The 23,995-nt window shown below is 36.0% G+C and overlaps 1 protein-coding gene and 1 long non-coding RNA gene across 6 annotated transcripts in view; one reads left to right on the forward strand and one right to left on the reverse strand.

Moving 5' to 3' along the window:
- The window catches only part of HIBCH (3-hydroxyisobutyryl-CoA hydrolase), a 123,632-nt gene that overhangs the window by 11,995 nt on the left and 87,642 nt on the right, over nucleotides 1-23,995 (reverse strand). For all 3 annotated transcript variants that reach the window (XM_056794126.1, XM_007494508.3, XM_007494507.3), the window contains 3 exons: nucleotides 18,599-18,685; nucleotides 17,207-17,265; nucleotides 15,486-15,567 (listed from right to left, as the gene is read on the reverse strand). In XM_056794126.1, the coding sequence (XP_056650104.1) occupies nucleotides 15,486-15,567; nucleotides 17,207-17,265; nucleotides 18,599-18,685 (228 nt within the window). The remainder of the gene's footprint in view (nucleotides 1-15,485; nucleotides 15,568-17,206; nucleotides 17,266-18,598; nucleotides 18,686-23,995) is intronic.
- LOC103098797 (uncharacterized) overlaps nucleotides 3,098-23,995 on the forward strand; it is a 46,146-nt gene continuing 25,248 nt past the window's right edge. The window contains exons 1-4 of one of the 3 annotated variants that reach the window (XR_008911273.1): nucleotides 3,098-3,796; nucleotides 5,445-5,571; nucleotides 6,592-6,727; nucleotides 20,552-20,678. This is a non-coding gene — a long non-coding RNA (uncharacterized LOC103098797). Of the gene's footprint in view, nucleotides 3,797-5,444; nucleotides 5,572-6,591; nucleotides 6,728-9,462; nucleotides 11,097-20,551; nucleotides 20,679-23,995 lie in introns of those variants that run through there. The other 2 variants (XR_008911274.1, XR_467754.3) reach the window with 2 other exon arrangements.

Here is a 23,995-nt window from a genome sequence, read left to right on the forward strand (position 1 = left end):
GGATGATGGTGTTTCTTTATAAAAATCTTTTGACATGGCCTCAACAATTTAATTATTGTGTTAATCCAGCCATTGAGAAGTAAGCATGTATCAAACACTTACATCAAACAGGCATGTTGATAAAATACAGAAGTGAGCCAATCCCTGCCATCCAGGAGCTTGAGTGCCAACTCTTCGCTCTCCAACATGTAAACACTGGCAAATGTGCCAGCGAGTCTTGAGGTTTGTTTGTTCCAGTAACTGAATTTAGCATGAATGACACCTGACTATTTTTCATAAATGACCTCCTGACTTCAAGTTGCAGGAATGTATTGTCATCCCTAGGTAGCACTTTTATTTTATTTTATTTTTTTAAACCTTTACCTTCCATCTTGGAGTCAATACTGTGTATTGGCTCCAAGGCAGAAGAGTGGTAAGGACTAGGCAATGGGGATCAAGTGACTTGCCCAGGGTCACACAACTGGGAAGTGTCTGAAGCCAGATTTGAACCTAGGACCTCCTGTCTCTAAGCCTGGCTCTCAATAGCTCTCAATCCACTGAGCTACCCAACTACCCAGCTGCCCCCCCCCCCCCCCCCGTAGCACTTTTAATCTCATAATACAAAAGGGTTTGGTGAAAATCAACCGCTGGCATTTGGTTAGGATTTTCTCTACCAGTGAGCCCAGTGAAGTAGCTCAACCCTTTAGTGGTGCTACAATATGGCATTTATATGATCCTCCTAGATTCCTCAGTATTTTCATATCAAAAGTCTGGTTAATATCCTCGTGTCTACGTCATGAGTCTGCATTATTACAAATAGAAATGAAATACAATCTGAAGTCTTCCAAAGAGCAAAAACAAACAAACAAAAAAAAAAACTATGGATGAAAGCGAGTGACTTGTCCAATGTTCCACAGGTAGTAAGTTGGGATTTGGGCCCAGATTCAGCATTCTTTCTACTATACCACACTGCTTAAAAACCAAGAAATAGTTTTAATGTTTTTAAATTAAGTTAGCTAAATGTCACTATAGGAAATTGATTGTTTCTGATGAAGTAAAGAGCATCCTCTTCCTATCCCTTAATTTTGAACAATCTATTTTAAGCTATGTTATGGGTATTTTTATCTTGTTTAGGTTTTATATTGATAGCTGGTTGATCCTTATCAGGTGGTATACATAGGTTTGAGCTGTTAGGGTAACCTAGTTGTAGAAGGTGGCTGAATTGGCTGGATACAGCTTAATCCAACACTTATTTATTTATAACTATGAGGATAGACAGGGACAGGATAAAGAAGGTAGAGATAAAGCAGGAAATGTATTATTCTAATACTAATATTCTAGATGAAGACTCCCCCTTCTAAATCCTCACAGATTTGCTTCTTGTTCCCCAAGGGTGAACCTCCTTACAACTATTCTCAACTGTCTAAGATCCACTTCTATCTAAACTTATTCTAATATATGAACTCCAAATATTATTAACCTCCTTAAAATATTTATCAAAATTCACAAGTTGCCTCAGTTAACTGTTGGATGTGACAGAAATCAATAATAGCCTTTTTCTCTCTTAACTCCCCCAGCAGGGATTCTGTTCGTCAGGCTGTTCCAGTGAGAGCCAACAGAGCCCTCCACTGGCAGCTGTTTCCCTCTTCAGAACAGCTTACACCAAACAAACACTTTCCAGTCTCACAGATGTTCTTTCAACTTCTCAAAGTTAACTTTCACTGAAATTACTAACAGATAGTCTCAGAGAAAAGTCTCGAGAGAGTGGCCAGGAATTCTCAACTGCCTTCCCAATGCAAATCTCCTTAAAGTGCCCACAAAGATTTATCCCCTTGCCATGCCTTAAAGGGAAGAAGGAAAAAATCCTTTCTCTGGTATTGATCTCTGCTTCTAATTATACTAGATAACTAATTAATAACTAATTTAACTCAACAGCTAATAAACTACAATAAAATTTTCTGAAAACATAAGTATGAATCAAATTGAGGACATTTTAGGTATTGTAACTAGAAGAGGTAGATACTAAACAATTTACTCTCATTCAAAAGATAGCATTATATGCTCAGCATAGAGGCCACAAATTATTATCATCAACAATGCATAGCCTCTGATCACTTAACCTTGCTGCAGACTTATAAAGAACAATATCTGTCAAGTGCTGTGATCCAGATACTACCCTATTCTCAACTCAACTCTTTTTTTCACAAATGTATTCTGAAATAACATTTAGTTCTTTATATTTGATAAGTTCTAGAAGCACCTGAATGTCTTAGCTAACCACACTGATTTGGAAGAACTAATAACTGGTCATGACTTAAACCTTTTCACAATACACAAGTCTTTACTTAATAATACTGTGCTCATCTGCCCCATGTTGGGCTGTTCTTGTTCTCTGTTGCTCTGGGATAATACTGACTCTCCCCACTCTTCAAAGTCAATGATCTCTTCTTTCCCAAGATTTCCTCTATTTTTTCCTCACTTTAAAATTCTTTCTTTTCTCCCTACACCAAAGAACCCAATTCCTTTCTCAATACAGTTTTATCACTAGTTCTCATAATCTAATCTGATGTGGCTCTGCCATGCTAAGACCCTTTTCAATAGCCAAATTCCAAGACCTCTTCCTCTAATCAGAAACCTTGAATGTATTCTGAAACCTGACAAAAGAAAGAAAATCTTAATCCTAAGAATTAAAATACTTTCTTTGAGAATGATCTCTCCATACAATATGAAAGAATATTAAATATTATACATAGGTTTTGTGCATATAAGTGTCTCCTTAACAAATGGAAAATGGGGTATAGTGATAGGCAGCAGACTTAAATCTTTGAATCAAATTCTATCAACTAGGTAACTGTAAGGACTTCTAATAATTTTTTAACAATAGTTGAAGAATACTTTATAATTTTCAATGTTTTATCTATATTATTTCATTTGATTTTTTGAATAATAATTTCAAATAATAAATATCATCTTATAAATCAACTTAAGTGATTTTATAGAAAGAACACTGAACAGTCTAGAGACAAAAATGTAGTCTTCTCTCTACCCATTACTATGAGACCTTAGAAAATTACTTCTCTTGAGATTTTTATTTTCTCAGCTATAAAATGAGATTTCACCATCAAATCACACTTACTAAACATCCAAATATGGACAGTACTATTCTAGATTTAATATCCAAAGCTATGTCCTCTGGCACCTTAGAAGCTAATTCAGGCATTTTCAGTTATTATTTTAAAATGTCAAGAGTTAAACAGTATTGGTATGGAATTCTCAGAGACGAATCTATAGACAGTGAGAGGGGAGATACTGTAGCATAATGAGAAATGAAGAAACTAAAACTATGAATGGGAAGTAGATTAGGGTCTTAACCCCTATATAACTTGAAAACTTTTAGGTTAAATTAGGGAGAAATAAATATACAGATAGATAGGTAGGTAGAGATAGATAGATAGATAGATAGATAGATAGATAGATAGATAGATAGATAGATAGATAGATGGATGGATGGATGGATAATGGATGGATGGATGGATGGATGGATGGATGGATGGATGGATGGATGGATGGACAAGTAGACAAAGAGAGAAATAAATGGACACATAGACAGGCAGATAAATGGTGGATAGAGAGATGAATAGAAAGCTAGATAGTGTAAGGTAGGAGGAGAGATAGTCCACTTTGAGCCGAGAGAGCAGTCTCTGACAGAGACTAACTGAAGAGGGAGTAGGGGAGGAGCAAGAAGAAAAAACTGAAAATTCCAAGAGAGAATCAGAAGCTGAGAGGTCCAACCTGAGGGAAGAGGTAGATCTCCTAGGTGAGGAAGAAGCCTGTCTCTCTGGAGATCAACTGTCTCTTTTTTAACTCCTAGATACCTCTCACCCAACTCTCAGTAACAGCAATCAAAAGCCATCAGTGGATATTGTGGACTGGGACTCTGAAGAGAGCTGTCCACAGAGATCCCTTTCAAGGCTCTCCCTCTCTATCTATCTCCCTTATCTGTTCCTGGACTCCTGTATACAAGTTAATTAGCTTAGGAGTAGGGACCAATAGGCAGTTGGCAAGAAGAGGGATCAAGATGGGGAAGCCTTGAAACCCTAGACTCTGGAGGGCCAATTTGCCAAAGGGGACAAGTTATAGGGTTTCCTGTTTACCCTTTTCCCTGATTGATACCCTTATCACTCCTTCCTTGTTTGAACCCAAATAAATCACCTATTACTCTAAATTTAGGTCTGGGCCTGTTTCTAACAATAGTAAGGGGATTGGAAATTTGGGGAGGGTCACACCTCTCCCCAAAAAGGGGGGGGGTTAACTTCTGGATCTGATATAACACTGCCAGCCCCAAGGAACTGACATCTTTCATTGGCAGTGGTGTAGCCCCAAGATTCTGAAGGCAACTGACAGTTGGTGTCCCTGAAGAAAACAGAGGCATAGGAATTCATCTTGCCTCTCAAGAATAGACTGGACCTCAAGGGGGGCATTGTGTCATTTTACTAAGGCTTTCCCATCTAGTCTCTTGTCCTCCATCTCCCAGAACCATTCTCTGAGGAGACATACTACCTCTTTTCAAGGAGACATGACTTGGCTATCTTCCCCCAAAAGGAAGAGAGGGGAAAAACAATCTCTTCACCCTCATAACCCCATTCCCTCTCTCCCTCCATCATCCTTGTTCCTTGTTCCTTGTTCCCTACATTACAATAGATATAGATGTATAATGAGTGACAGAGAGACAGAAATAGAGAGACACCTTCTAGAGTTAATAATACAATCTTTTTATATTTCCAGTCCAGTTCAATAATATTTGGGGGTCTTGGGGTTGTCTTGAATACTTATCCTCCTTTGCTTACTTAGACCACAGTATCACTTTTAATACCTTATGTACCATTAGTTCAACATTTGTGATTCCCATAATTAAGTAATTTCTCCAGATTCGCCTTTTACTTTTTTTCCCATCATTTTGTTAAGTATATTGAATACTATTTATTTATTGAACACTTTCTCCCTTCTACCCAAAGTCCATTTGTGGACTTTTAGTTGCTGATCAAACTTACCTTGCTGGGGGGTAAATTCTCTTAGTGATCTTTGAATAACATAACATTTGTCCATCATATTAGAGTTTTCCCTCTGCTTGTTGTTTTAGGGTGGGGTCTTTATACTTTATTCTTATTGTGGAAATCTCTAATATGATTTCCTCTACATAGAGGTGATAGACTCCAAGTATGTACTGAGACAACTATTTATTTTAGACATGGAAAAAGCAAGAATTAATTTTTCTTGACTTCATATTTATTACAAGGATTTTTTTTTTGTTTATTGCTCAATGTGGGAAGGGGCGGGAGATTGGAGAGAAAGATTTTCATTAACTGAAATAAATTTAACTAAAAAATATGGTACTTGACTAATTTTGAAAAATTATTTTATGGATCTTTGATTATCTAGTTTTTTATGTTTTCTTTATATTTCAGGTCATTTTAATCTATTCATGAAGAAGGAAACCTAATCAGGTTGAGTTCTTATCTGATCTCTCATTCTACTATATTTCCAAAATTCCACCATATCCTTACCAGAGACTTTTACAGCTGAATCCAAAAGGTTGGAGGATCACTATAGTTCCTTTAGAGCAGTTATGGCAAACCTTTTAGGGACCAAGTGCCCAAACTTGTGCCTCATGCCCATGTGAGCCACTCCCTTACCCCAGACAGGGGAGGGAAGAAGTGCTCCCATTGGGATGCTGGGCAGAGGGGCAGGTGATGTGAGAAAAGTCCTCAGGCACAGTGGAGAGGGGAAGGGGAGCAGCCCCCTCTGGCATGTGTGCCATAAGCTCACCAATACAGCTTTAGAGAAATTTATTTAATGTAGCATTAATTATTCAGAAAATTATCATTATGGATCCTAAAAGGTCCTGAAAAGAAAACTGTACATTTGGGATTCTGATTGTTACTACATATAGCTGCAATTTAAATTTAGCCCCAGCAATATAAGTCAATGCAATGGCCTTTTAGTTCTCAAAGTTTTAATATTTTTCCATTACATTCAACAAATTATAATTAATGGGGCAGCTGGGTAGCTCAGTGGATTGAGAGCCAGGCCTAGAGACGGGAGGTCCTAGGTTCAAATCTGACCTCAGGCACTTCCCAGCTGTGTGACCCTGGGCAAGTCACTTGACCCCTATTGCCTAGCCCTTACCACTCTTCTGCCTTGGAGCCAATACACAGTATTGACTCCAAGATGGAAGGTAAGGGTTTAAAAAAAAATTATAATTAAGCACATTTTCATATGAATTCAGAATAGTTACAAAGTATCAAATGAAAAATCATTCTCAGACATTGCATATATATATAGTTGCATATGAATGTAACAAAAATCTATAATTCTATATGCATCCACATATATAAATACATAATTATGTTATACATTCAGACTGATACCTAGTATAAGTTAAAGACTAATAGGAGAAAACAAAAGCCAATCCATTGAAAAATACTGCTTTATGAACTATGAAATTTTGCTTTTGCCCTTTTTGGAGGGGGTTACAAAAAGGCTATTTTTTCCTTAAAGATCACAAAAGTACTCTTCATTTAAACAATTATTCTTTCTCCCATTTTATCCAAGGCACTTCAGAGTGAAGCATGCCATTATTTAACCTGTGATATAGATCAACCAACTGTGTGCCAGATACTGAGAATATAAAGATGAAAATGAAAAAAAGTTCTTTTCCTCAAGGAGTGTTCATTATATAACACACAAAGTAAGCACTTATTTCTCTTGAATTATTATTTCATGTTAAATGTGTCTTCCTCATGCTATAAAAAGGTTATTACTATTTAAATAAATAGAAAAGATAGCATTCTAATATAAGGGCTCCTATTTAATGATATTTAGAAGGTTCCATGAGATATAACCAAGTGTAAGTGAATAGAGGTAAAATAATTTTAAACAGATAATTAAATTTTCTATTTCTTTCTCTGAAAATATAGCTAACTATCAACAACCTGGAGCTACATTCTATACCAGGCTCCTTAACTGCTGTATTTTAGCTTAAGTTTACCTCATAATTATCCTTTTCCTAGAGATTCATTAAGTCTTCTAAAATTGCTATTAAATGGAATTGTTCTTATTTATAGTAATCCCCAATCAAGATTAATAGGCACTTTTAGAAAAACTAATCTTAATTTTGTATGAAAGCCCTTAAAAACTTTGGAAACAGTTATCATGTCTCAACAAATATCCTCCACTCCAAACCAAACATCCCCAGTTTCTTTCATGGTTTCTAGTCTTTCTAGCCATCATGGTTGTCATCTTCTGCCAACATTCACTAACAATAAATAGCCTTCCTAAAATGTGTCCCCCATAGCTGAACACAGTATTCCCAATATACCCTGATCAGCTCAGAGCTATTGCAACTCTCATTCTGTAATGACATTAAGCCACTTTCAATTAAGTCTAAGATCTCTTTCCACTTTATTGGTAAATTTTCTCTCTGATAGACATGCATCATGATCTTATACTTAGCACTCCTATTTTCCTGACATTAGTGTATTTAGCCCCTCCTCACCTGTAAAAACCTTCCTACAACCTAAGTTTCAATGCAGAAAATTTGATCTCTTAAGTCTAAGACTTGGTAAGACCACTGAGACTTGGTAGGGTGGGATGCTTGAGTAGAATGAAGCTATGAAAAATTATGCCTTATTCCAAACAAAGGAAAAGTTCTAAAGGTGGCCAATATTACATTATATTGGTAATATAGTGTATACATGTATATTCATGTATACATGTGTTATATATCAAGAAAGTCAGATTCTCTTCAGAAACAGGGAATATGGGTATAGAACATAAAGATGTCAGCCTTTTTAATTATGCTGGTTAATTTTGCTGAACTTTTAAAAAATTCTTTGTTATAAAAGATGATTCTGGAGGAGGGAAAGCAGGAATTGGGGAAAAGTAGATAATATAAAAACAAAAGATATCAATAATTTTTTTTTAGAAAAAGAAAAAAGCTAGAGATTCTTTAGGGAGAAACATAGTAGAGATCATTTAAGTGCAGATCAGATAAGGGTGAAAAAAAGTAATACAATGGGAGGAAATTGTTACAGGGCAACTGGACAGATAAGCGACTTGGGAAATAGTTCACAAACTTTGCACAGAAAGATGATACAGAAAGGTGATATAAGAATATTGATAGGAGCGATTTCAATCACATCTTGCTGGGGCTTTCTACCAAACGCAGAATAAGCAGATATATCTTTGAATTGTACTGATTCACAATTTATGCTTCAAAGAAATAGAGGAGGCAAAGAAGGCAACTGCCATTCTGAACATAAACCTCATCAATAAGAAGAAATTGACTGCTGAAGCAGAAATGACAGAAAGACTAGGGACACATGGCCACTCCATCTTAGAATTCATAACAGAGACAGAGGAGAGCAAAACATAATCTGACAACCTATATTTTGAGAAAATAGATTTTAAAATTTCAGAAAAAGGAAAAGTAGGAGCCAGAGGTCAAGTGTTCTACAGAAGAAGCCAAATCATGAAGGACAGGAATCTCTCAGGACTGAAATTCTTTTTTAAAATTAATTTATCTGTTCAATTTAGAACATTATTCCTTGGTTACAAGAATCATATTCTTTCCCTCTCTCCCCTCCCCCCACCCCTTCCCATAGGTGATGTGCAATTCCACTGGGTTTTATATGTGTCCTTGATCAGAACCTATTTCCATGTTGTTGATGTTTGCACTGGGATGTTCATTTAGAGTCATATTCCCTCGACCGATGTAATCAAGCAGTTGTTTTTCTTCTGTGTTTAGGACTGAAATTCTTAAAAGAATTAAACTATTCTGAAAAAGAAGAAATGGTAATATATCTAACGAGCTCAATATAGATATAAAAAGAACTCCTTTTTAGAAGTCATGTTTAGAAGGTAGCAGCAGGATCAGCTAATAAAAGAGGAACACAGAGTAATAGTCTTGTAGGGATGTCAGGAGCTCTAAAGCTAAGGAAGAACTGAGGATAGCAATAAATGCTAAGGACAATGGAAGTAGTCTTTTAGTTATGTTAGAAGAATCAAAGTGGAATAGTATTACTATATGGGATAGATAAGAGAGAGAAGGCAAAACTAGTCATTCAGCTTATATTTTCTTTTCCAAGGATAATGAACATTAGGATAGAACATGAAAAGTGAATAAGGAATTAAAGCATAAGACAAGTAAGGAATTAGTAAGAGATAATTTACAAAAAGGCATAACTGGAAATTATTTTACCTTGGGGCAGCCAGGTAACTCAGTGGGTAAAGAACAGGCCTAGAGTCAAGAGGACCTGGGTTTGATTCTGAACTTGGACATTTCCTATCTGTATGACCCCAGGCAAGTCATGTAACCTCTATTGCCTAGGCCTTAGTGATCTTCTGCCTTAGTATTGATTGTAGTTTTGATTATAAGACATTAGATAAGGGTTTAAAAACAATTTTTTATTTCACCTGGGGCAGAACCAGAAATAATACAGAAGGTAGTTGGAGGTCACAATAGCACCACAAAGAACTAAGGAAGGAAGAGAACCCAGTTCCATGAAGGAGAAGAGAAGCAATAATGGCACAGAGGACAGTCCAGCCAGAGGCACCTTTGCTCTGGAAGAACAGGTGCCTCTCCACCTCCAGAGAGACCCACCTGTACCTCCTCAAATACTTGAGGAGGAAAAGCTGAAAGGTATCACAGTGGTATCACAGTGATGAGATCATGAAGGAGAGGCCAAACATGGGAGCAGTCTCACACTGTTCAGTACAGGCCAGTGGAGGACTGTGAAGTACAGAGGTAGAACTCTGAGGAGTAAATGTACTCCATGGAGGTGAGAATGCTAACACAAACCCTGAGTGGGCTCTGGTTACACCTCTGAACTTACCTTCCTTCAGCAAGTTCAAGTAAGCAGGCCCAGATGAACTCTATCCTAAGGAACTAAAAGAACAGGTAAATGTGAATGCCAAAACACCTTTAGTGGTCTCTAAAAGACTGTGAAGAACATGGACCATGTTGTAGTATTATAGAAAGGCAAATGACCTCATTTTTTATAAAGCGATGATGGAGTCTGTAGGCTATAAAAGGTAAAGATCCAAAGAATGGTGTAGGATGTAGAAAGGTCTAGTGACTTTCCTAGAGGACCACAGGAACTTGTCCTTGTCCCTGTGCTATATTCCTACTGATGACTTAGGTGAAGGCATAGATGGAATGCTCACCAAATCTGCAGATGCCATAATGTTGAGAGGGATAGCTAAAAATAGATAAATCAGGATCCAAAATGACTCGAATAGGGTAAAACAATGACCCATAACTATATAAGATGAAATCCAATAGGAATATATGTTCTTGAACAAAAAAAAAAGCTTAACAAGTAAAAGAAAGAAGAGGTCTGGCTATACTATAGATTGCTTGAGAAAGATCCTGTTAGTGCAAACTTCACTCAAATGAGTCTATGGTGACAACCTCCCAAAAATGTTATCCTAAATTGCATTAAGACATAGCATCCAAGGCAAAGGAGGCAATAGTTCTAATAGTCCTGCTCTGCATTACTATTATTCCATGAGTATTCAAGTACTCTGCCCATTTCTCGATACCAGATTTTAGAAGGAAGGTAATTGATGGGACAATAGAACCTCTCCAGGAGAGTGGCCAGCATGGTGAGGAGGCTCAAGACAATACTATAAAAGAACTGATAGACAGAACTGGGGATATATAACATGAAACAGAGACATAAATCCAGTCTCTGAATGAATGAACTATCATATGGAAGAGAGATTAGACTTATTCTCATTAGCCCAAAAAACCACAGCTAGGAGAAATGGGTAGAAGTTGAAAAGTTGCAGATTTTAGTTCAAGAGAAGAAAATTCTTCTTAACAATTGGGATTATTAATGAACCTTCACCAATGAAGAAATAGAATTAAAATCCCCTTTGGTAGAGATATATTCAAGTAAAAGCCAGATGACTAATAACTGGAAATGCAGAGGAGATTTCTGTTTATGTATTCACATTCGTTCATTTCACAATGATTTATTAAGCCCCCTAATGTGCCAAGTACAGTGTTGGGCATTAGGAATACAAAGACAAAAATAAATGGCCTCTGACCTCAAGTTGCTTAACTTCCATTCTATCAGAAAAATAAGATTGTACAATTGCTGGGGGAGGGGGGGGAGAATGTGTGTGTGTGTGTACACATACATACATACATACATACATACACACATACATCTACATTGAAAATCAAATAAATTCCTAAATCTCACACTGGAAAGAAAGAAGAAATTTCTAAAAGTATTGTAATCTCCTAGGACTTTGTATAATACCTCTTCAGAGATACAAATTAACTACTTTTTATTCAAGGGCTTATTTTTTTTAAACCCTTACCTTCTGTCTTGGAGTCAGTACTGTATTGGCTCCAAGGCAGAAGAGTGGTAAGGGCTAGGCAATGGGGGTCAAGTGACTTGCCCAGGGTCACACAGCTGGGAAGTGTCTGAGGCCAGATTTGAACCTAGGACCTCCTGCCTCTAGGCCTGACTCTCAATCCATTGAGCTACTCAGCTGCCCCCAAAGGTTTATTTTTTTCAAAGAGGTTTTTTTGTGTGCCTCTGTAATTTAATCTGCCTGAAAAGGAACTCTGATTCTAAAGGCTAGGACAGCACTGGAAAACCTTTTAGAGATCACGTACCTAAACTGGAACTTCAAGTTGCCTGTGAGCCCCCCAAATTACCCGAGAGCAGAGGGAGTAAGTGCTTGCATTGGGCTCCAGGGCAGAGGGGAGGGGCATATGAACACTGCCCCCAGGTATGGTGGAGAGGGGGAAGGGCCACCAGGGCACATATGCCATGCCTTTTGCCAACGTGGGGCTAGGCTATAATACAAACCAGGAGGACTTAATGGGAATTTATTTCATCTCTGCACTAGGTAGTTTCCTACCATTATTTAAGAGCAGTAGATGATATAGTGTTAACCTTAAAAATTCCCAGACCCTACTTCATAAGATTGGATTAAGACCATTCCCCATTTGGGCAGTGAACTTTACTTAGATCAGGAATGTGAGAACTCTACTTCACCTACTTAAGTCTGCCCTAGGGGAAGATAAAGTTGTAAATTCTTTTCTGAACAATGAAAAGTACTTAAACCCATACTTATAATAAGGCAAAAAGTTCTTAAGATAAGTACCTATAAAGGTCAAGCAACTTGTGAATTTACAAGGAACAAAGAGCTGAGAAACTTACTCAGAGCTTTCCTGGTGTGAATTACTCAAAAATTTACACCTTCTTAGGTGTGAACTAAGAATGGGCTGTCCTTTGAAAAACATCTACTGTGATTGGTAGATGGGAGAACTTAGGGGAGAGTGACATAGGAGAAAATTCCCTATATAAGGAGATGAGAAATCTGAAAAAGAGGAAACAGTCTCTAAGGAGGCTGTTGAGGAGACCAGTCTCTAAGGAGGCTGTTGGGAGAGAGCTCTGGAAACAGGCTTTTGGGGCAGTCTCTTGAGGACAGTCAGAAGAACCCCTCTCTGGAGAAGGATGGCTGGCTGAACTGGTGTCTATATTCTTGCTTGGACAGATCTTGTGGTGAGTGATTAAGGACTGACTAATCTCTCTCTTAAGACTAAGGTCTAGGCCATGTTGGGTTAAGGCCCTTCGTACTTATTCCTTTCTTATTCTCTCTCTCTTTAATTCCTCATTGTATTAATTAATTAAAATCTCTATAAAACCCAGTTGACTTGGGTATATTTCATAATTGGGAATATTTCCCTGGCGACCACGTTATATTTGATTTGAAACAAGACACTATAGTGAAAACATATTTTCTGTGGTCACAATTTACTCATCCACTCATATCTACTACAATTTAAGTCTTCCACTATTTTAATCACTACAGTTTATGGCCTCAACTATTTTAATTCTTACAATAGTTAGTGCCCTTCTTTTATCAGGAGCTGACCTTAACTCATTATATTTTTAAAATAGGTGAATAATTCTGGAAGGCAATTTGGAATTATACCCAAAGGGCTTTAAAAGAACACATACCCTTTGATCTAATAACACCCCTACTAGGTTTGTACCCCAAAGAGATAATACAAATTGTGGTATATGATGGTGATAGAATACTATTGTGCTATAAAGAACAATAAACTGCTTGATTTCCATACGAGCTGGAAAGATCTCCAGATGCAGAATGAAATGAGGAGAACCAGGAGAATATCATACACAGAGACTGAAACATTGTGGGACGATCATATATATGTCTTTGACTTTGCTACTGATAGTGATGCAATGACCCAGGACAATCCCAAGGGATTTATGAGGAAGAACACTATCCACATTGAGAGAAGGAACTGTGGGAGCAGAAATGCAGAAGAAAAACATTTGATTTTTCACTTGTTTATATGGGTATTGGATGTGGGGTTTAGGTTTTTAAAAGATTATTTAAAAAATGAATAATATGGAAATTGGCATTGATACATGTATAACCCAGTGGAATTACTTGTTGGCTCTAGGAGGGGGGAGTGAAAAGGGGAGGGAAAGAACATGAATCATGTAACCATGGAAAAATACTTAAATAAAAAGAAAAAAAAAGAATAAAATGGGTGAATAAAAGCATATCGGGAATAGGTTCAAAGAGTCAGAGGTGAAAGATTGTACAGTTCATCTAATCCAATCCCTTTACATTACTGACAAAGAAAATGAGACCTAGGTCACATAAGAAGCAGACTTGGGATTGGCCCAAAGTCATCTGACTTCAAATCCAACATGCTTTCTACTGCCCCATCTCTTTCTGTCTTGACTATCTAGTAGCTTTCTAATTTTTGTTTCTCTTAATGAAGGACACCAAAACACTAAAAAGTCCCACCATACATTCTCTACACTTTAAGGCTGGCCTGATCTGTTGTATCAAATGTATTTGTAGATCAGCAATAGAATATTTGGGTTCAAGCCTCAGGCCTGCCATTTATCAGCTAAGTGAACTTTAAAAAGCATTTTAGCTTCTCTAAACCTTAGTGTCTTCAGCCTCAAAATGGGGGTAATAAATCTGTGCTATTTTTCTGAAGGGATTATTTTGAGAAAAGCACTTTGTAAAGCTTAAAAGTCCAATTTTAAAAATAGGTTATTATCTGTTCAATTTTAAGTGATTTCATATGTTCTATCATATGTTCTATATAAAAACAGGCTTAACTGTTTTTAAATGAAATTACTAGTTGAATTGCTTACGTGTTCACTGTTTCTGCATAAGCAATAATTAAAATAGCTAGTACAGTGCTCTGGAAAGAGAAGAGACACTCAATAAATCTTAGTCTGATACAATGACTAAGAGACAGATTTAACTAAAAATAAGCATCCACAATTAGAGCAGCAGCTTTAACTTGAGGATTCCCTCTCAAAAGTGTAGAAGCAACAATGACATTTTTTGTATTTTCACAGGTGTTTTTTGAACTTACATACAAAAATTCTGGGGCAGCTGAAATATTAGCATATTTAATGACTTCAAAAATGAAAAAAGAAAACCTTTAATCCAAATATTTTTGTTATAGTACAAGGAAATATATTCCCACTCTCTTCTATTGAAATGCCAGAAATATTGTGACATTCCAACTTAATTTAGGCAGATTTGTGCAGGATAAATACACAGTGTGTGGTCAGTTATATAAAAGTAGATGTTCTTCCATTTAAATGAACCGTAAAACCATTATTAAATGAGGATCATACTAAAGAAAGGATCAGAATGTACCTAACACTAACACATGTACAATTATTTATCCAAGATTGTAGGCTACAGATGGAATACAAGTCGGAACTACAAAGTAATTAGAATGATTTGCACAAGCCATAAAATAAATTATAATTAACAATTTGTCAACACAACTCAAAGCATGAAACTAAAATATGCTACAAAAATGAATATATTAGTCTAGCACAAATATATTTTAAAGTCATTATTCTTCATAAGAAGTGATTATATCCAAAGTTCATTACTGTCACTAAAAACAAGTACAACATTTGCCAAATAACCATTTGTTGCAAAATTGTTGATGACAGCTTCCAAATTGAAATTTGGTCCCTTTTGCTTATTTTTCTTTAGTTACACTTCCCTATCAAATCTACCTCAGTTAAAATGTTTCAATTCATCTGTTCCACATTCCATAATCCAACATTCCATCAGGTTCTCCAGTTAAATGCCACAATTGCCACACATTATTTGTTTTTTCCCTAATTCTTTTCTCATTTCTTGTCTGTCCTATGGAACATGGAAAATACCAAAGGTGAGACCTCCTACTCTCTACCTCTCCTCATCTACATGAATTTTTCCTTATCATCCAGCAATTAAACGAGGAACCTGGGTTCCCAAGAGTTTTGCAGAAATGATCAGAGGCTCTCTCACCCAGGATCCACAAAGGAGAGTGAAATGATAAGAAAGTATATAATTCAGAGGCTTTTTGAGGATATAACTATAGTGTTTACAACATTTCATTGATGATATGCATACATTACCTTCAATTGCTCAAGTGCAAAAGGTGAACCATCATCTTCCAAATGCTTAATGATTTGTTCCACAGTGCTTGCTGAAAACCAGCTATAGAGAGGAAAATTTATTATATCACCAATTAGTGACTGATTTCTCTCTACAGTAAAAATATAATTTTTCCAACCCCATTTAAAAATAGACTATATCCTCTGGGAAACAATATGTAACCAACTTTAACTAATGAGAAATTAAACCTAAATTTTCCTTTGCTTTATTTTCTTCTTATTTTACTTGCTATGATTATTTCCAAGTTGTTTTTTGGTTGTGGTTTTTCAGGGCTACAGGACTAGACTCTGATTTTACCGATAAAGGTGTTCTCCCACCTTCTGAGAAATTCCCTCTATCAAAGCAGTGCAATGATCTTAAAGGGTTACCTGGGTCACATTGTGGTTAAATGACTTGCTCAGAATTACAAAGCCAGCCTATGTCAGAGGCAGAGGCATGAACCTCACTCAGTCTATCAGACTCCAATGCCAAGTCTATGTCCACTCAATACTCTGTTCTAAGTTAATAGATGTGTTAGTATTCTCAGAGGTGAAAACAAACACTTTTCAAAAGTCTATAGTTGTTAACATATTCTGCTATTATTTGGCTTTTTCTCTGTCCTATTCTTTTATTTTCATCATTTAACTACATAAAATATTTTGCTTGACACTTGAACAAAGGACTCTAAAGGATTTATTAGTTCACAGAAATTTTCCTTTTTGATCTCTCTATAACCACTTTTACCACTCCTCTTATGTCAAAGTACCTTGTCCTAAAATATGACCCTAGTATTCCTGCTTCTCTGTTCCAATCACTGTTACTCTCCTGGAGAAACAAAATAACCACTTTCAAAGATGAGTGAAAATAAAAACAAGCTGTTATTTAAATTAAAATCACATGCATTATATAATTACTGTGTGGCTTCTTAACTTCATATCACTTCATTGTTAAAAAATTCAAGATATTTTTTCCCACAGGTATATAAGATACCCAGGGATTGTTGCCAAATACTTGTTAATATTAATGAAGAGGGTTTCAGAAAACTCTGGGAAGATATGTATGAACTGATATAAAGTGAAGCTAACAGAACCAAAAAGATGATGTAAACAGTAACAGCAATATTGTAAAGATAATCGGTTGTAAAAGATTTAATATTCTGATTAAAATAATAACCTATAGCTGTGTGACCCTGAGCAAGTCACTTAACCCCCATTGCCTATCTCTTACCATTCTTCTTCTGCCTTGAAACCAATACAGAGTATTGATTCTAAGATGGAAGGTAAGAGTTTAAAAAACAAAAACAATGATCTACCACAATGCCAAAGGACTCATGATAAAATATGCTATCTACCTCTAGAAAAAGAACTGATGAACTCAAGTGTACAGATGGGGACACAATTTTTTCTCTTTCTTTTATTTGCTTTTTTTGGGGGGAGAAGGGTGAGCCATTTCTAATATGGAAATTTGTTTTGTGTGACTATAAATTATGCATATATATGTATACATAATAGGTCATTTTTTTCTTGCCTTCTCAATAGGAAGGTAAAGGGGAAAGGGGAGGATGAGAATTTGGAATCCAAAAAAAAATCAATTTTTAAGTCTCTGCTCTAAACAAACAAATGCTACAAATAAATGAGAAAATGAATAGATAAATGATCAAATAAATAAGAAAAAGAAAAGTATTGGAGATCTGAAAAAATACCTGTTAATATTATTCATGTGTTCCTCAAGTACAAAAGGTTTATCTTGATTAACTTCACACTGCATAAAAGAGATGACAAAAATTATATCTTGGTTAATTGAAGGAACTCATATAATGTGAAAATTTCAAAACTTCTATGACAATGACAAACTTAATACTAATAATTAGTGTATTATAGATCTAATAATGATAGATAATAAAATATAGGTGATAACACATTAAAATATTTGGTCAAATTACATCGACAATGGCAGATGAATATGCAAAATTTACTAATGTGTTCAAAATTCATAGTGTTACATAAGGTTAATAATTTATGTAGCACTTTAAGGTTTACAAAACCCTTTACATTGATTGTCTCATTTCAGAATGTCAAATGTGCCTTGATATAGAAATTATTTTAGACATATGTATCAACATTTACAAAATATTAACAAATCTACTCATGTATCATTCTTGGTGCTAACTTTTGGGCTTATGTGAAAGAATGTAGATTCAAATAACCTCTAAGGAAAGCACTGTAATATTGGAATATACTTTATCATAAGATAAATGTCCACTACAGGGTACATTGCTAGAGTAAAATTTCATATATTATGAATCCATTTTAGGCTCTATGATTTTTCTTTTGACCATGTCATCTTGTTCATGAAAATTTAAATAAACAAGAATCCAAGTTTCTGAACTGGAGCCTCCAAAACAATGTACTATTCATTTCAAACCATACCATGAGTTGTACATTATAAACTGTTCACTTGTAAAAGAAGAGCTGAAGAAGCTAAATTGTGACAAACTTTGTTAGGATGATGTTTACATTCTATAGATTATCAAAGATAGAAAGGACCTTCAAGGATATCTAATCCAGGCCATACCTAAGTATGAATTATTTATGTAGCATCAATAACAAATGGCTACACAGCCTCCTTGTAAAGACTTCCATGATGAGGAACATACTACTCCTACAGGCAGAACATACCTGTTTGGACAGTACTTTTATTAAGTCCTTCTTTACTTTGAACCCAAACTCAGATCTCTCTCCTCATGGAATCCATCCATGGTTCTCAATTCTGTCCTATAGAGCCAAGCAGAACAAATTTAACTCTTCTTACTATTCTGTCAAGTTCCCAGGGCCTGACACTAGGTAACTCTTCTCTAAGAAAGGAAAATTGGATGTAATCTTGGCTCTAATACAATCTAGAACTCTGAGCCCTCAAGCAAAGAGTCACAACTGATCTGCAGAGTATAATTTTTCTCCTTCTGTCTCAGTCTCTCTGTCTTTCTCTCCCATAGCTTAAAACTCATATGAGAATGACTATTATTATAGGTATATGACAATCTTAGTAGAGTTCTTTTTAAATTAAAATTTGAGATTAAAACTATCGATTGGATTACCTTTTTATGGTAAGAATCCAAGACTTCTGCCACATTTTCTTTTGATGGAGATTTCAGGGCCAACAAATCTTCCTCCAGCATAGTCAACTAAAGTTTTTTAAAAATTAGGGGAAAATTGAAATCTTACAGAAAAAAATGTAAAATTAAAACAAAACTTTTAATAACAAACAATATAATGAGTTAGATGCTACTTACTCTTACTGAATCAATCATTTAATTTATTTAATTATTCCTCCATATAGGAAGGCACATTCCCATACAACAAATATGACTTGGGAGGAGTCCGGGAGGGTAAAAGAGAAACTAAGCAAGAAGAAATCATATCATCTATCTTTGCTTATTCCCCATAGCCTCTTACTCCCTAGCCCCCGTCTTACTAAGCCATTTCCTTTCACAAGATAAAAAAGGAGAGCAGCAATCAGTCTTCATAGGTATTATTAAGAATTATATCTAGCTTCCTAAGCAGCACTTTACAGAGATCTTCTTTTCAGTAATTGAAACAAATATAGTAATGGAAACATTTCTTCTGTGTTCATAAACTACATGGGAAAACTGATACTAACTTGAAAGGAGAACTTTTTTTCCTTATTTTAATTTAAGGGCATAGTCACATTTGCCACATATTTATTTCTATATATGCAGCACATATTGTTTACAAGAATACTTGAAACAGAAAGACATACATGGTTCAAATAAAGGGATGAAGCAGAATATATTATGCTTTAACTGAAAAAAAAGGCAGGGGTGGTAATCATGATCTTAAGACAAAGAAAAAGCAAAAATAGACTAATTAAAAGAGATAATCAAAGAAACCATATTTTGCTAAAAGATATGAGATACAATGAAGTAATATCAAAAAATTTTATAGCAGTAGTCATTCTCCAATAAACAAATGATCAAAGGATATGAAAAGGCAGCTTTCAGAAGAAACCAAAGCTAGTTAGTATTATTGTTATTCAATATTTCAGTCAAATCTGACAATATGAGGAGATGAAGATGAGTTACTGAAAGTCACTGATTGTAACTAACAGTTCTACTAGTACTGTAACATCTGATACTAGCATTAGAAACAGAAGCTGTTTTATCTCTGTCTTTGTCAGGAGGACATGAGGATAAAGGATTGTCTTATCTTGCATATGTGGGGGTAGTTCAAATGGGAAACAAAACTTATTGCCACCAATAGTAATAAATATAATCTGCTATGTTAGAAGAAGAGCTTAGGCACAGGAAAATGTCTTCTGAATGAGAAAAATACCCCAATTGCTTAAAGAAAAGTGAGAGCATCATAGATGGACCAGGATTTATACAAAAGATATATCCCAGAAAAATCGTGCAGAAGTTAAATATTTCATAAAATTACTCCCCCTGCCCCACTAGCTGAACTCCTTGGACTGAAACCCATCATGATTATGCCTCTAGGAAACCTCATTATTAGGAAACTTATCATGCTGTGAAACTGCATCAGTTTTGGTACTCACACCTCATCAGAACTCTGAGTACTTCTGCCCCTCTGATTCAAGAAATGGAGGGTGGCACAAAAAGAACTCCTCCCAAAGTCTCTATTTAGATAAGATGCCCAGGAAAGCCATCCATCTCTTCATTTACTACCAGTTGTACTCCTTGGACTGGACTTCACCATGCACTCTCACTGGGTACCTTCCCCTTTACCCTGCTTTTCAGCTTCCTTTTATATACTGTCTTCCCCAATTAGATTTTGAGCTCCTCGATGGCCAAGACTTTCTTTTTCTTTTTTGTACCCTCAGCACTTAGTAGTACCTGGAACATAGTAGATGTTTAATAAATATATGCCAAATGACTAATATTAAAAGCATTGAGAGCACTCACCTCTTAAAGAACCCTGTAGTAACTTTTCCAAAAAGTAAAATAATTTGTGGTTTTTGTTTTTTTTTAGTTTGTATGACAGCTTTAAAAACTGGACTTCTTGACTTCCAGGTTAACATGACTGCAGTCTAGATGCAGGACTCTTCCTTTTCACCTACCGATATAGACTACTTCAAAAGGCCAAAAGAACCAAATTCATATGAACAAAGGAATTCCACAGTAGGGTGCAGCACTGAAGGTATGTGGGACTTGGGTATTTCCACATCATAAGGGGGTGAAATAGCTTCCACCAAAACACGAGCTGATCGACCCTCCTCGACCCCACCTATGGTCAGAGTCAGAACTCTAGAATCAGTGAGCGAGCAGGAGGACATCTCTAGGTCCTTGGCAGCTCACTAAGACCACCAAGGACCTACCCCCCTGAGAGCACCTAGACTTGAGACCCCAGCAGGCTGAAGACCTTGGGCACAGAGATAGCACAGAGAAGGCAGGCACATAGTAGAAGCTAGGGAGACTCAAAAGGTGTCCTCAGGCAAAAACCACACTCCTTAGCTCCATACACAGAGAGCCTGCCCTCCTCACTCAGATTTCTGATTGGAAAGGGAAGGAAAAACCAGCTTAGTGATGGTTAAAAATGCCCAGGAAAAACACCTTCCAAACACCAAGAAGAACAAGAAGAAGGCATTGACCCTGGATAATTTTTATAGAGAAAAAATCCAGACTACAGAGGAAATAGCAGAAAATGACAAAGAAGTAAATGCATCCAAACCTTCCCAAAATGGAAATTGACCACAAGCTCTCGAAGAATTTAAATCGGAGCTCATGAGAAAGATGGAAGAGTTTTGGCAAGAAAAGTAGGAAAAGAAAATAACAGTTTAAAGGACAGGAACTCCCCCCACCCCAAAAAAATACAGGAACTCCCAATTTGAGACCAAAATTAAACAGCTAGATGACATGAAAAGCAGGATAAACCAAACCAAAAAGGAAAATCAAAAGATTATAGCAGGAAATCAAAAGATTATAGTGGAAAATCAGTCTTTAAAGACTAGAACTGGGCAACTGGAAGCCAATGATTTCGCAAAACAGCAAGAATTAATAAAGCAAAGTCAAAAGACTGACAAAATAGAAGGAAACATTAAATGTCTCATTGAGAAAATGAATGATTTGGAAAACAGATTGAGAAAAGACAATTCGAGAATCATTGGTCTACCTGAAAACCCAGAAATAAACAGAAATCTTGACATCAAACTACAAAAAATTATCCAAGAAAACTGCCCTGGTGTTCTTGAACAAGAGGGCAAAATAGACGTTGAAAGAGTTCATTGAACACCCTCTACACTAAATCCTCAAAAGACAACCCCCAGGAATATAACTGCCAAATTCAAGAGCTTCCAAGCTAAGGAGAGAATTTACAAGAAGCCAAAAAGAGATAATTCAGATATCAAGGAGCATCAATCAGGATTAAAGAAGATCTTGTACCTTTCACACTATAGGACTACAAGGATTGGAATATGATATTCAGAAAGGCAAGAGAACTGGGCCTTCAACCAAGGATCATCTACCCATCAAAACTGAATATATACTTCCAAGGGAAAGTATGGGCATTCAGCAAAATAAAAGATTTCCAAGTATTTGGAAAGAAAAGATGAGAATTAAGCGTGAAGTTTGATATCCAAACACAAAAATCAAGACAAACATAAAAAGGTAAATAACAAAGAGAGGGGAAAGAAAAAAATTGTTTTTATTTAAATTTTCTTCTTTAAGGGCTTCAATAAGATCAAATTATTTATATTAATACATGGGGAAATGTTATTTGTAACTCTCAAAAATTATAACCACTATTATAGTAATTAGAAGAATCATTCATAGATAGAGATTGGGGTAATAAGTGGTCTAAGATGATACGCAAAAAAGAAAAGGGGGGAATAGAAGATGGCACCAAGAGAAACTTGAAGGAATAAGATAAATAGGAGGATCTATATTACACAAAGAGGAGCATTGGAAGAGGAGGGAAAGAACACTATTATAAGGAGAGGAAGAGAGTGCTAATAGGTAATACTTAAAGCTTACTCTCAGTAGAATCAATTCTGAGAGGGAAGAAGCATCTAGATTCATTGGGGTATTGAATTCTATCTTACCCTACAGGGAAAGTAACAAGGGGAAAACTAAGGGGGAGGGGGAAGGGGGCAGGGAGTACAAAAAGGAAAGGAAAGAGAGGGGAGAGGGAACTTAATCGACCCTAAAAAAATAGTAGGAAAGGAACAAAAACGGAGGGGGCAGAATGGGAAGTATAATAAGGGTGGGGATTAGGGGGATTAATCAATCCCCCTAAAAGCAAACCACTGGTTTAAAAGGATATAGTGAAAGAAGAAAGGGCAGAACTAGGAGAGGATAACAAAATGTTGGGGAATACAGAGGTGGCGATAATAACTCTGAACATGAATGGGATGAATGCATCCATAAAACAAAAGCAAATAGCAGAGTGGATTAGAAACGTGTTTGGCAAAGTGAACACCTAGATCCAGAACAAACGATCTTATGAATATGATTCTGATGATGATGTAATGTGGGACAAAAGAAACTATCAATAGAAGAAATGATTGCTATTGCTGGAGTTAATAGTTATGAAGAATTTGTAAAGAAATTTGCCCTTGAAGGGGACAGTAATGATGAAGGAGAAACATCTAGCATGTTTTTTAATTACCTTACCTACACAGACAGTGATTATGAATGTGAAGAAATATACTAAAGAACAAACTGGTGGAGAGATAAATATACAATTTCACATCTATTCTCTAACTTCAACATCATAACATGACAAATAACATCTACTGAGAAGGGTTGAAACCAGAATTAGTTTGAGTTCCATAGGATAACATACAACACAAAACCTTATGAGAACCCAGACTAGTACTAGGTATAAAATCTGACAGAAGAACAACTAAGAAATTTAATCAAATCAGGAAAACCCCTAAGAACATAGTGACAAAACCATAACTTCGTAAGTATGACAAGTACAAACACCCCAGTAATGGAAGATGGGAAGCATCTAGGATGCTATTGGAGCATCTTACAACCACATTGGATGAATCTGTTATCTAATACCATCTTAACAGATTTTAAAACTGAAACAGCTTACCCATATCTCTCAACCTCCACCTAAAAACAAATCTCTACCGGGAGAGGAAGAGAGGGAGGGTACACCATGAAAATATTACCTAATAGTTTCAAGCATCTCACAAGAAACAATAGTATGGCCACAATATGTAAAACAATACTATTTCCATGATATTACCAGCAATGTAGAGGAGTTAGAAGAAACATCCTAAAGAAAATGCATGATAGAATCTGAAGTACTGACAATAGCCCTAACAATATCTCAAATTGTCCCTATAAATGGAAATCACTATATGAGAGTAAAAGCAGAATAACAAAATGAAAGCACTGCAACACAACAATAACTTTAATACTCCCCACAAATGAGAGACATGAGAGTACAAGATGAGACAGAACATAAGCACTGCAAAACAATGATGAAATAGTCCCAAGTAATAA

The sequence above is a fragment of the Monodelphis domestica genome, chromosome 4, assembly GCF_027887165.1.
Source record: "Monodelphis domestica isolate mMonDom1 chromosome 4, mMonDom1.pri, whole genome shotgun sequence".
Classification (NCBI taxonomy): Eukaryota; Metazoa; Chordata; class Mammalia; order Didelphimorphia; family Didelphidae; genus Monodelphis; species Monodelphis domestica.